Source organism: Gekko japonicus, unplaced genomic scaffold (assembly GCF_001447785.1).
Source record: "Gekko japonicus isolate JY-2015 unplaced genomic scaffold, Gekko_japonicus_V1.1 scaffold928, whole genome shotgun sequence".
Classification (NCBI taxonomy): Eukaryota; Metazoa; Chordata; class Lepidosauria; order Squamata; family Gekkonidae; genus Gekko; species Gekko japonicus.
The window spans coordinates 181,696-196,655 of NW_015163114.1; the positions used below are offsets into that span (position 1 = coordinate 181,696).

The 14,960-nt window shown below is 42.8% G+C and overlaps 1 protein-coding gene across 1 annotated transcript in view; it reads right to left on the reverse strand.

The window, feature by feature from the left end:
* The window catches only part of LOC107106661 (protocadherin-15-like), a 237,199-nt gene that overhangs the window by 155,362 nt on the left and 66,877 nt on the right, over positions 1–14,960 (reverse strand). Inside the window, exon 2 of the mRNA XM_015406844.1 lies at positions 6,494–6,559. Within this exon, the coding sequence (XP_015262330.1) occupies positions 6,494–6,559 (66 nt within the window). The remainder of the gene's footprint in view (positions 1–6,493; positions 6,560–14,960) is intronic.

Here is a 14,960-nt window from a genome sequence, read left to right on the forward strand (position 1 = left end):
AATGCACCAAACAATTCCTAAGGATTTTCCGAAACACTACTCTGTCGATAAATTGCAACAGTTTGAATTAGCACCAAAGCTTTAAGATCTCTCCAGCTGTCACCTGGAGACTGGCAACAGCTTGTCTGGAGTGTGGGCAGTATGGCATTGTATCTGTCTGAGGTCCCCCTCTTCCTCCTCCTCCTCAGACCCCACCCTCAGCAGGCTTCAACCCTATGTCCTTTCCAGGCAACCATCAGCCAACCTTTATCTGCCTGTCTGTCTTAATTTTTACACACACCCCCAGCCTCTGCCTAGGGAAAGGGCAGTCTTTCCCTGCAGTGGGAACCAAAGCAGCTGACATCATTCTCCTCTCCCCCGTATGATCCACACAACTACCCTATGAGGTATGTTATGGTTGAAAGTGCGTGAATGGTCCATAGTCCCCCAGGCAGCTTTTAAAACATGAACCTGGGACCTGCACACCATCTGTGGCAGTAATGGGGTGACTGCTGGCACCTTTTCCTATCATTTTTTGCCTTGTGGTATTCTGCTTGTGGTGTGATCTGTCTTCTTTGTGGTGTGGCGTGATTGTGTTATTGGGTTTGTTTCTTTTAAAGGGGAAGTGATGTGTTGTGAGTGAGGACATATGTTACCTCAGAATACAGTAGTTCCCATATGCAACTGAAAATTCCAACTGCCTTGCGCGGGGGGGGGGAGTTTGAGGTGTGGAATGAAGTCCAATCAGCTTCCATATGCAAAAGACCTTGAAACGCTGGGCGGGACTGCACAAAGCAGCCAGTCAACGCAGCCAGTGTCTTCTGAGTGGCAGTTCTTCCGGCCAAACACTAAAGGCGGGCATTTTAGAACGTTGGTCCCCACTACTGCTTTATTATAAGGGAGAGATGCTGTATTTATTTATATTTACACGACTACAGCAAATGAGACTTTGAGGCCTTTAATTCCTTAAGAAGTTTTCTTCAAATCTGACTATCTAAAATCTGTCACAAAGTCTGTTTTCATAGTATCTGTGAAACATATGACATGGTTCTTCAAAGCACTAACTAATGCACTGAATAAATAGCCCAGTCAGTTACTACTAGTTACTGTAAGACAAGTTTATTCTGAAGTATAACCAGAAGCTGCATAAGAAGAGTTCTCTCTCTCTCTCACACACACACACACACACACACACAAACACAGAGGGGGGGGGGGGGGGGAGGGAGGGAGAGAGAGAGAGAGAGAGAGAGAGAGAGAGAGAGAGAGAGATCTGGACTCCAGGACTGGGTATGAACCTCTAGGGTTATATCCAATTTTGGTTCTGGATCAGGGCATTAAAGTCCTATACAAACAATGGTCTCAATACACATGGTTACCATTCAGTCTAATCAGATCAGTGTCTGGGCTTCAGTACATGCAATACAGGTATTCATTTGAGCACATCAGAGCTGGAATATATGTGTTGCCTGATTCAAACAAAATGGTGACTATGTACATTTGAGACAATAACACATGGCCTACTCTTCCCAGTATGCATGTGCATTGGTGGAAACCCAGGAAGCACAGCACGGTGCAACTTGGGGACTGATGTGCAGAGGGGGAGTCAACAACATTTCCGTACACACAGTTAAGAGTGCATGCTTTAGAAGAAGTACAAGGATGTCAGACTCCTGATGAAATCAGTTCCCAACAACAGACATTCAATAGAATAAAAGTTTATTGAGACATTGATAGTATTCAGGCATCTTGACTTTACCGTGTTAGAACTGAGGGGAAAGCACACAAAGCAAATTTGAGGAAGACTCAATTTGAGGAAGACTGAATTTGAGGAAGACTCTGATGGCCCATGGCCAATCAGACCACAGGCAAAAGCCCACCAAAATAACGGGCCTTTATTCCCAAGAGAAAGAGGACACCAGGCATTCAAGGTTATACGGTCAGGCTAACACAGGCTGCAGTCACATGGAACATTAGCCACGCTACAGAGATGGAAGATAGGTGAATTTTCCGGGTGTGATTACACCGCAACATCTGGGAAGTGTAGAGCTCCCGTGGCGAACCCGAGGCTTCGTGCCGAAGATGCGGAGTTAAAAACTAGTACCTCCAAGGTACTAGTTTCCGGAAACCGCGGGGCAAGGGCTGGTATCTGATCGCGTTTCCAGTAGTGGCATCCGGCGCCCACCCATGTCCCTTCGCAAACAGGTATCCCCCCCCCAAGTCTCCACAAGATGCGCACAAGCACCCAACGGTGCATGTGCACAAAGAGGAAAGCAAAAGTGCCGTTTCGGCTTTAAAAAAAAATGACCCCATTTGTCACGGCAGTGGCACCTAGCCATTGCTTGTATGATCGCGCCACTTCTTTGCCGTGCTGCAGGATTGTCGTGTGATTGCCACCCTCGGTTACCTGCCGGCACCGAGAGAAGGACCTGTGGTGTGCTGCTGGCGTGTCGGATCGTGTAATCGCGGATCAAACTGCGCCGGAGCAATTAGTCATGCCTCCCCCCTGTGATATCCGGCCCATGTGACCGAGGCCATAGATAATAAGAGTACCAGAGAAACAGCAGAAACGAAAGTATACATTCCTCACTCCCCCCCACGTCTCCCTGACAACGAAGACCAGTCAGAGGCCACTTTGACAAAGCGGCAAAGAGGGGAGAGGATCCTGCCAATTTTAACTCAAGCTTCAGCCCTTCTTCTACATCCCACTCAGTTCCCTAGGGTTCTCTGACCCACAGGAACACTGCTTTGCAGGGTATGGGTGATTGCAGAACAAAAGGAACTCAATACATTCCATGAACCACATTTGTCCGTAGGATCCAATCCCTTGGCAGCTTTTAATTTCAGGGGAAGGACTGTTATCCCAGGATTGCAGCCATTAGATAACAACCCAGGAATAACAGTACCATAAACACTAGTTATGTAAATATCGCAATATTTAGACATTTTAATTAATGAATAATAGTTCAAAAATGAAGCTTCTGAGTGAATGTTAGAAATAGACATTCACTCACAAGCTTGATTTTTGAACTATTATACAGTAATTTCAAACAGCAGAAATATTTCAAACAGCTGAAATAACACTGAAAGAAGCACAATCGTTTGCACTGTCTGCATGCATCCCATGCCTGTCTCTGCTAAACAGTTCTGCAGAATTTTTACAGTAATACAAAAATGTACAGAACTTGCTTGACAAAGTGGGATCAAATAAATTAATGGTTACACCATAGCAAAGTTGTCTTAAAAACAATTACATGTATTATGACTGCAAATATTTTGGAATTTGCATTTCCATTTGCATCATTCACTCCTACCTTGGCAGGATATGATTGGAAGTCCACAGATTTAGAATAACGCACAAAATAACAGGCATCCAACACTAAAAAATTAAATGAAGCCTAATGGGATCTTACGAAGAGCACCCTGATCGGTCCTGAAGCTGTACAGGCTGCTAGATACTTGGACTAGTTTTGTACGTGGCATGCTTTATATATTCAAGCTAGCTGCATCAGTATTAGTGGCATGTCTCTTTTTCTGCAGACACTCCTCTACATGGGTTTCTGTGCAATATGCTTGTGACACTGGATAATCATTCGTTATATTTCTTTTGTCTTTTTCACTATATCATTGTCTTTCTAACTCCTGTTTTTAATTTAAATCAAGGTTGATATAGATTCAGCAAAATTATGAGGTAATGTCTTTCTAAGACTGTACCACTTCAGCAGGCGGGGGCTACATTTAGAAGAGGAAGAGGAGGAGGAGGATATTGGATTTATACTCTGCCCTTCACTCTGAGTCTCAGAGTGGCTTACAAACTCCTTTCCCTTCCCCTCCCCACAACAGACACTCTGTGAGGTAGGTGGGGCTGCTCTTTCAAGAACAGCTCTGAAAGAACTATGGCTTACCCAAGGTCATACAGCAGCTGGGGAATCAAACCTGGTTCTTCCAGATTAGAGTCTGCACACTTAATCACTACACCAAACTGGCTCTCAATGATAATATAATGATTCCCTCACAGCAAAACAAACATACCAGTCATGCACAGAGAAAACTAGCACATCATAAATATTATCAGGAGAGCAAACCTAAGCAAGTCTGCTCAGATCTGTTCAGATGGGCTTGGGTGTGCATACTAAGTGCTGTCAAGTCACTTCTGACTTATGGTGACCCTATGAATGAATGACCTTCAAAACATCCTATTGTTGACAGTCTTGCATAGGTCTTGCAGACTGAGGGCCCTCATGTGCTTCCTTGACTGAGTCAATCCATCTCATGTGGGGTCTTCCTCTTTTTCAGCTGCCTCCACTTTCCCCTAACATTATTGTGTTTTGTAACTCTTTTCTTCTCATAATGTGACCAAAAGTACAATAGCCTCCATTTAGTCATTTTAGCTTCTAGGGAGAGTTCAGGCTTGATTTGATCTAGAACCTACTTATTTGTCTTTATTGGCAGTCCACGGTATCTGTAAAACACTCCTCCAACACCACATCTCAAATGGATCAACTTTCTTCCTGTGTCATTTTTGTCTTCTTGATGTTCAGCTATGATCCTGCTTCGGAACTTTCTGCTTTAACCTTCCTCAACAGTTGTATCAAGCCTTCACTATTTGGCCTTACTAAGTTGGGCTTACTCCAAGGAAAATGTTCCTGGGACTTCACCGAAAGTCTGCTCTGTCACTCATCTGTTAATTTTCTACATAACATGAGAAAGCCTTAAAATGGGACCTCCCAAGTGCAGTCTGAAAGTCCAGGAAAGACTCTATGAATAAATCAACCCAAGTTTATGCAGCTTATTTCTGGGGAGCTTTAGAACTTTTAAAACTGTATTCTATGTGAGTACTGAAACAGAAGGTTCTCAAATGAGGGGAAAAAACACAAGCAAATTTTCAGATCCCCCCCAGCATGCTCATCATATTTTCTTCAAATGAAATAAGTGGGTTTCAGTTAAAAACAGTGCCATAGATGACACAGCACTTTTAACCTGTTTGTGTAAAAACACATCAGCATGATATTGAATTAAAAAGAAAAAGAAGAGCATTGCAAACAACGATTGCTTTTCAGTACCAAATAAAGTACAACACTGGCAAACTATGCAAACAACAGTATCTTTACTCAGTTTTAGTGTATCTGAGTTTATCAGACAGAAGATGCTCCTGGCAGATAGCATTCCAGGAGATGGCAGATGAAATTATCAAACTGACTGCATGTCAGCATGGTTCACAAAAACTACAACAGTGAATTAGTTACAGTTTGCAAGTATAATGATGCTGTTTAGTGAAGCGCTATCAACAGAGTTCTGTTACTTACTTTGCCTAATTTCACAGCACAACGCGCTAGTGTGCGTGCCTGAGACAGAGAGAACGGGAACTGGGAGTCGGGCCCTCAGGCGAAGCTTGCCAAAGCAGCTTGCTTGTGCTGCTGCTGTGAATCGAGCAAAGCTATCAGTGCAATTCCATCTCCTTCTAATCCAGCCTTTCAGGACTTTATTGGACAACAGCACAAGGGGGCTGACACAGGAAGAAAGGAAGGATGGCATGATATTAAAGGCCTCCCTGGCAGAGGCTTTAATGGCAACTCATATTGTAAAGATTAAAGCCATTGCACAGAACTGGTTCATAATATCCTCAAGGCAAAATGAGATTAGATTTGCAGCTCTCCTAGGTGTTAGGACCCCCATAGTTCGGCTGGACCATTTTAATCCACAAAGTCAGCTTTGATACAAACAAGTACTGCCTCATGGTTTATCACTTCCTACATGCCACCACAAAGGCCAAGGTAGCCAGTCAATGAGTATGCATGTGTGGGTTACATTAGTCATATTGCTGCTAGGTATAAGAGGATGGACTAAAATGGAAGTTCATATACAGAGCCTCCAACTCAAGGCCACCATGTCATTTAGACACAGGGAGCGGGTCCTGAAGGTGAACGGTACCTAACAAATCAGGGGATGGGCCTGGTGGAGTGGAGTGGAGCCTACAGATACACATGGCTGGTCATACGTAGATGTGACTAATACCTCAGTATGGATCCTATGAGCTTGCATTGGATGGGACACAGATCAAAGATAAAACATGACATCCCAAGGAGAAAATATCCAGCCCCTCCATTTTCTCTGTTGTGTGTGTAAAGTGCCATCAAGTTGCAGCCGATTTATGGTGATCCCATAGGGTTTTCAGGGCAAGTGATTAAGCAGAGCTGGTTTGCCATTACCTTCCTCTACAAAGTCTTCCTTAGTGATCTCCTATCCAAGTACTGACCTTGCTTAGCTTCTGAGATCTGACGAGATTGGGCTATACTACACCACTCCACATCCCCAATTCTTTCCTTTACCTTATGTCTAATATATATATATTTCTGGTCAGCTCCTAAGACTCAGCAATCCACTGAATGCATTAAGAATATAAAGCATTATTGATCTAAATATGTTTGAACCCAATAATGTTGACTTTTAACAGTGTTCACTGTAGACTAAGAAAAAATAAAAACAAATAATGTCATTAGCAGTTCATCACACTCACCATTTCGACTTTCTTCATCAATTGGAACTATGGTCGCTGGAGGCCCTGCCCTGGCCAACTTGCAGTCTACAAACATGAAAATACAAGTTACTTGGAATTCCTCAGAATTATCCATTTCTTAAAACGCTTAGTGATGGGCAGCTTTCCTTGCCTCAAAATGAATTCAGATTTTCTGAGCTTTCCCAAAGGATTCTTGAAAATTTCTTGATTCTCCCCCTTCCCCAAAAGTTTAGAAAAATAAAATTTGAAGGATGTGTGCCTCCAGTCCTGCCTACCAATCCCCCTCCCTTCAGACACAAATAAAATCCTTTGAACTCATGAAGGGGAAGGATAGTTGATACAAGGAGGGCTCCCTAGAGGAAATTGGGGCCTTCTCATTCTTAAGGGACCTGAGTGTTCCTAGGCATACTCAGGATCCCCCCCTTCCTTTTTAATTTATACCTCACTTTTCTCGCTAATGGTGACTCACAGCAACATGCATAATTCTCCCGCCTTCCATTTTATCCTCCCAGGAACAACAACACAGTGAGATGATTAGACTGAGAGTTGGGACTCAATCAAAGACTTTCAAGTGAGCTTCCATTGCAGAATGGGAATTGAAGCCTGGGGACCCCAGATGCTAGTATAACACTATGAACACTAAAAATATAATTTCCTGCTGGGGTTCATAGGATTTCTAGTTTCCTCTGCCACCTGGTCTGAATCACTAAATTGGGAGTCATAGGAAACTACAAAGGCCATTCTACCTCAGTAGGAAGTAATGCTTATGACATGCTCAGACAAGTTAAGAATGGGGTCTCACATGACTCCATTGAGCCTTTCCCACTGCTGGTTACTTCTCCTCTTTTACAAAAATAACAATGCTTGGGTGGGGTGGGGGAATTATCAGGGAGGATTTGCTGCAATGGTGCAATGAAGCCTGAATTAAAAAATTGGAGCTCAGATTATAATCTGGGCTGTAGTACAAAACTAAGAGCTAGGATTTGTATTGCAAACCACACTGGTTCTGAAAATATGTCATTAGTAGGAGTAATTGTGCTCTTGTATTTTTTAAACAAAGGCAAGCAAAGCTATCATATTTGTGATGGGTACCACCAAGTTCTAAAGAACTTACCCGGGGCTCACTTAAGCAAAGCCTTTGTGAAATAAGCTTTTCACATGTTATGTTTGCGGATGTCCAATGTAGTGGAAACAAATGCCACCTGCAATCCTCCTGATATATATGATCACCATTTTGTCTGAATTGGGCACCACATGCTGTTGTCCTATCTAGCTGAAATGATTACTGTACCTACCAGGAAGACGTTAGGTCATGTTTGTTCCCATTATGTGCAGTTGGATACTCCCAAAACATAACATCTGAAATAGGTTATACTGTGAGCGTTTTGCTCAGCAAGGGGCTTGACAGTTGGCTTTAACAACAACACATTTCAGGTACCAGTCTCTTGCTGAGTGTTGCTTTGCTAGGGTCTACTCGCTACACAAACATCAAGCCTTTGCCACATCACAACACAATACACTTCACGTGCTCTTCTTTAATCATGTCTTACACTAAACAGAGACCACTATGGAACAGGAGTCCTTCAGGACAGGGATAATGGGATGGAAAACAACCCAAAATAACAACATAAAAAATGATTAAAAGGAATAAATTGTAATTAAAGCTTCACAACAGAAACAAACATAATTGAAATTTAATTGCAACACAAGTCTCTAATTAGAGAGAGTGAACAGAATTTTAATAAAGTTCTAAACAGAGTAAAACTTAAAACAAAAACAGACAAGCAATTTTCAGGAAGTTGCAGTCTTACCCTCATATTGCCAGTCTGGAGGGAAGTTAAGAGTCATCAATGGAAGCAGAGCAGAATAATGAAAGAAAGTAAGTAAGATTTTTGTTGTGGTTCATAGTGATAGTTTTGAAGACACACAACAATACAAGCAGAATTTTTAACACATCTAGTTATTCACCACAATGCAAGAGAAGTTGCTTGGAAATAGCTTTGTGCACTTGGAGTGTGCAGCACTCCAGAGAGGCAGTGACAGATTATTATGCAATCATTCATTCAGATGCAGTAGGTTCTTGCACACACGCACACAGTGTTCCAACAAGTGCTGAGTTCTCCATTCACTTCAGCGGATGGGGCAACTGCTATAGAGTTCTCCTCCCCATGCCAGTACCGAATTAAATCAAGTATATTTGGAGTACATGCTTATTAAAAGGGTTCTATTCCCAGGAAAATGTTATTAGGACCACAGTCTTATCCGAGTGTCTGTGTATAAGTGCTGCAATACCTGCAGAGTTCTAGGACTATGTGGGCACTATTTCTAGCCTGATATTTATGACTGCATATGAAAAGGCCTTGTGAACAGCCAATAGCAGAAGTATGATATGACTTCGCTCCTGAACATCAAAAGTATACTGAGTAAACATTGCAAAATTTTAAACCCATTCACAGGATGTCACCAACATTAAACAAATTAGTGGGGGCTACAAATTTTCACATAGTTTTACGAGACTGACTAGCTGCTTTCACATGTCTGAACCCCAGATTAAACCATCCACATAAATATGCAAAAATATGCTTAACTTCCATTTAATGAGAAAAAGAAAATAATACTCTAAATGACAGAAGGAAGAATTCTGTCAGTCTTCAGACTCCCCACCCCCCCAAGCCCATGTGGACTACCTTATGGGGTCCAAAGTTTATATCAAAGCATCTTATGGTAAAAACATCAGTTACACAGCCTATGTTACACTTCTGGTTTACTGTTATATCTCACTAATGATGTGTTTAATAATCTAATAATCCCCAATGGGTGTAACCCACGCTGGTTCCACAGATCACTGGCTATCCTGTCATTATGTCATTCACTTCTTTCACTGTTCACACAGGAAACTCCAGGAGATGAATTATTACAATAGATCAATATCTACTAACATGGATTTAGTCACAGACCAGATTCATACGTTGCTGGAAATTGTGGTATTGTAATAATTCATCTCCTGGATTTGTCCACACCAGAGATTATAATACCACAACATCCACTACAGAGAAGAATTCATCACCCGTGCTTGGCTACTAGGCCATTAATATCACTGACACAGAATCTTATTCACCAAAAAGGTTAATTCCGTCTGTGGGTCTGACAAACGTCAACTCCCAAATGTCTAACAACAAGGTTGATAGATAAGGCTGCCAACCTCTAGGAAGAACTTAGAGATCTCCCAGAATTACAACTGATCTCCAGACTGCACAGATCAGTTTTCCTGAAGAAAATGGCTGCTTTGGTGGGTGGACTCCATGACACTATATTCCACAGAGGTCCCTCCTCCACCAAACCACAGTTCCCCAGGCTCCACCCCCAGATCTTCAGTCGTTTCCCAATACAGAGCTGGCAACCCTAGAGGCAGACAAGTTGCAAGGGAAGGCCCATAAGGCAAACAACTGGATTCATACTGGCTACTATTGTGAGGCAGGGTCACAGTCCTAAAATCTTTATACATGGCTGAAGGCAGATGACAGTAATCCTCTTAATTAAAACATAAGTGTGAAAAGAATAAAATCTTTCAACTCAGCCCCCCCACAAACCTGTCTCCTGGATACTGTTTGTACCAGCAAAGTAATTCAGTACATGCTACTCCTATATAGTCAGCATTTCACAACTTCACTTCTCATATACCTTGGAGAATTAAGTACATCTGTTTGAACAGTCTTCAGAAATATATACATGCATAACTGCTGTTACAGCCTTTAGACATGAATTGAATAAAATCCCATACGAGAGGCACTGTGCTCTCAAAAAACACAGTTTTTGAATTAGATTTTACAAGTCAGTAAGTAGTGGGTGGGGACGACATACCACCTGTGTGGAAAAGAGCTTTAGGAATGAGAGTTGAAAAATGTGTGTGTGTGTTTAAAGCACAGTTGTCACCTTCTGGTTTGTTTGCTTCTCATTTTTCTTTTTACAAGAAAGATGTCTATCTTTTGGTATTTCATTTTATATTTCACATTTGTATCCTATTCTTCCTCAGTGAGTTATGGAGGTATATATGGATTTATATTATTCCCTGGTGAATAATGACTTGCTCAAACCTAAAGTCAGTTTTGCAGTAAAGCCAGAAGTAGGATCTGGGGTATCCACATCCAATCAAACACCTTTATGGCTACAACATATTAGATCTTCCTCACTGCTTGCTGATGTGAAGACTTCTGATTAACAGTTTGCTAAAAAAGATTTGTAATGATCCAGAAGATGACAACTGTATAGTCTTTCCACTCTGCTAGGCTACTGGGCACTTTGCCATCTATGGAAAGGGAATACCTAAGGGCAGGGGTCATTTCACAGAAAAAGAGGTGCAGGAGCTCATTAGCATAACTCATTAGGATAACTTATTTGCATAAGTCACACACCCCAACGTCACCGGAAGTGTGTCAGAAGGCAACACCCACTGCTCCGGCTTCAGTGGACTGTTTTGGATTGCTAGCTATTGGGGAGGGGGAGAGTGCAGATCTGTCCTCGCAGAGGAGGGAGATCTTGGACCTGAATAAAACATGGTCTTAAAGGTGCCACTGGACTGTTTTGGGCTGGGGAGGGGGCTCTGCAGTTTACCTGGCTGCTTCTTGCTCACTGAGTGCTGCTGGGAGCAGGGGGTGGGGCTTGTTGCATGTGCCCGCCCACTGGGCTCTTTACTGCCGGAGCTCTGTTCCTGTGCGCTCCTGCAGGAAATGACCCCTGCCTAAGGGATGCATGAAGCGTGTGTAGATTTCCATTGAATTCAGCACCAGTACAGGCAGAGCTGCATCTGTTTATTGCCCGGTAGTCCATCCTATGAAAATAGACTAATCCTGTATCTACAACTGTTTCAGAAGTTGTAATAGCTAAAGGAGTCTTCAATATAAAATGTAGTATCTTCAATTTTAGTGAATATTTAGAAAATTCAGTTGCACCTTCTAGAGTTTTTTTATTTACAGATCAATAGCTTTTGTAGGCACAGCTGAATTTTCTTTACATTAGGTTCCCTAACAACTAAGATGGCCACTAGAACAGTGATTACATTATAACAGTAAAAGCTAGTTGGTAACACTCATGATGTTCAATGAACCAACAATTCAAGAAACCGAAAAGCTATTCAAATTTTTTTAGCAATTATAAATAATAACAGCAAGGCTACTGAAGTGTCAATTTTTAAGGCCTGGAATATGGACCTTGAAACCATCAGTTCACTTTTGATTTTGGTTAAATATACATATTGAAGAAGAATTCCTCCACCTTCCCCCCAATCCATATACTTGACTGCTGATATTGCTCATACCATAGCAGGTAGGTAGGGGCAATGACAGTCAGCAAGTGACATCAGAAGGAGGGACAAACGTCTCTCTCTTCCTCACCTTCTTTTGTACCTCTCTCCCAAAGCACCTTATCACTACTGAACACTGCTTGAGGTGCTGTGGCCCGAAGGAAGCTCTTGCGATCTATAACCTATCACAGCTGCACCACTAACTGTTGCAGAAGCCAGGTAAGTTGGAGAAGACATGAGTCTTGATTGTCTCTCCAGAGGATTCTCATTGTTGTCAGGAAAGTGGAGAAGATAAGAGACCAAAAATCCAGAGCAACAATCAACTATCAGCCCAAATGTCAGGAAAGTGGAGAAGATAGAAGACCAAAAATCCAGTGTGACAATCAACTATCAGCCCAAGTGTCAGGAAAGTGGAGAAGATAGGAGACCAAAAATCCAGAGCGAGAATCAACTTTCAGACCGAGTGATGAAGCCCGACTGGATTTTACTGTGTGAACTGGAAAAATCCAGTTGGAAAGTGCACTGAAGGTGGATTGAAAGTGAATTATTTAGTGTGTGTGACCGCATCAATATCCAAGGAGGAGGGATACTATGTCCCTCAGAGTCCATATAGAAATCAGTGCAAGGGCTCTGTCCTTCAAAGTGGACAATACAGAGCGAGATGGGCCGATGGGCCAACTCACTATAATATAGCTTTTCATAAACCAGGGAGAAATCAAGCAAGAACTGGGGAAAGGCGAGGCACACACACATACTCATGATACACATAAAGCTGCCATATACTGAATCAGACCATCAGTCCATCAAAGTAAGTATTGTCTACTCAGACTGCCAGCAGCTCTCCAGGGTCTCTGAGGGAGGTCTTTCATATCACCTACTACCTGATCCTTGAACTGGAGATGCTGGGTATTGAACCTGGGACCTTCTGTACCACAGATGTTCTGCCACTGCGCCATGGACCCTCCCCAAAGGCAGAGAAACTATAGCTGCTGCATCTCCACCTTAATCATTACTGAATCTCTGTGTTGTGACCCGACAACCCTATTAATTTGCAATGTACAATGCTGAAGAATGGATAAGTATGACCTGCTTGGCAAGTGTCAAGAGCCTCAGTCTCTGAAGGTTTCTTAGCTGGTACTGTCTTGTGAGGGGTCCCTGTGTCCCGGGCTTCCCAGCCTTCCACATGTATATATTTATTTAACAATGCAGCATACAACTAAAATTCCAATGAAGTCAAACATTGCTAGTCATATGAAAACCTTCATATAAGAATTAAGATAAGAATGATAATATTAAAACAAAGATTTAAAGCATCATCCTTCTTGGCCCTGGCTCCAACTTGGTGGATCTCTCTGCCTACCAACATCAGGACTTTGTGGGACTTGTAACAATTCTGCAGGGCCTGCAAGGCAGAGATGTTCCACCAAGCATACGGTTGAGGACAGCAAGGGTTTTTTTAATGGTTTCTTAGCAGTTTTAACTGATTTTCACCCCCTCTCCCCCCAATGATGATGTAAATTGGAGGGGGGGTCAGAAATTTGTATTATGGCACCATACAGATGTTAGGTTTTATGGAATTCAATTTTAGACTGTTTAATGCATTTATATGTATTTTATATGGATTTGCTTTGCACCACCCTGAGCTCATTCGCGGGGAAGACGGTATAGAAGCCTAATGGAATAAATAAATAACAAAACTATACAGGCAGCTTACTGCAGTTCTTAACTGATAAGAAAGTAATGTAAGAACTGGGATTCAGAAAGATCCTCCAGGTTCCTCATAGAATTGGTCCCAACTTCCTATGATGGAACTCAACTTGGTTATTTACCTCTTAGGTACAATTTAGGGTTAGAGGCCTTAACTGCAACCACTCCAGCAGCCAACTTAAGACCCCAACTCCTGGTTCTTCCTCACAAACTCCAACAGGAGGCAGATGATCCTTCGTTTTAACATAAACTCTTTAAGTGTATAATGGTTTACCACAATTACAAGCAGCCCCTGAAATACTGTGATCCCAGTTAGTTAGCAAAAGCTTTCAAATATAAACCTGATTCTACCTTCCTCTCTTAGCAAATGAACTCTGTGCATTCTGTGAGCAGATCCACCATGGATAGTACTGATATCAGACTTGAAAAGGCTAGCACAGAACATACATGCGGTGGCATCCTTCAGGGAAACTCCTTTTGTTTTTGGATCACCAAATCACAGTTGCCAGACTTTATTCATTTATTCAAATTTATTGACCACCCTACCTCTGAGTACACATGGCTCAGGGCAGTGAACAACATAGTGATAAAAACATTCATGAATAATTGAACAATTTAAATAATACATAAATACAAGAATTCTCAGATATTACATATCTGATTCTAATTATGTTCCTGCGCTACAAGAAGATGGAAAAGGGGCAGGAAGAAAAACAAAGAGGGAGGGGAAGAGGAGGGAGTGCCAGTAAGGTGGTACCTGTTGTTGTCCTCAACCAAAATCCTGGTGGAACATCTTTGCCTTACAAGCCCTGTGGAACTATATTGGGTCCTGCAGGGCATGAATGTTGTTTGGCAGCAGGGGTCATTTCGTAGAAAAAGAGCTAGGGGAACTCATTACCATAACTCATTAGCATATGCCACACCCCCTGACCAGTGTTCCCTCTAAGCTGAGTTAGTGTGAGCTAGAACACCGTTTTTTAGCCTCTGGCTCACACCTTTTTGTCTCAGCTCAGGAAGGAGGGCTCCACAGCAAACTAGTTTATGCAGTAGCCAAATTGCTTGCTCACAACTTTAATGCCAGTAGCTCACAAAGTAGAATTTTTGCTCACAAAACTCCACAGCTTAGAGGGAACATTGCCCCTGACATCACCGGAAGTGTGTTATAAGGCCACAGCCCGACATCAACGGAAATGTGCCATAAGGCCACACACCCCGCCCCCAACTGTCCCGGCCGCCACCGCCGGCCTTGCAACTCCACTGCAAGACCGGCAGGAGTGCAAGGAAGCCCCGCGAAGGCCCTCCCTGGCCCCAGGCAGGCAGGGGTGGGGAGAGGCAGGGAGGAAGCAACTTACCCTCCCTCTTCTCCTGCCTCCTCCTGGCTGAATGAGGGCCGGAAGCGGGGCGGCCGGAAGCAGGGGGCGGGGCTTCGTCATGTGCCCCGCCCCCCGTACCTCACCCGGG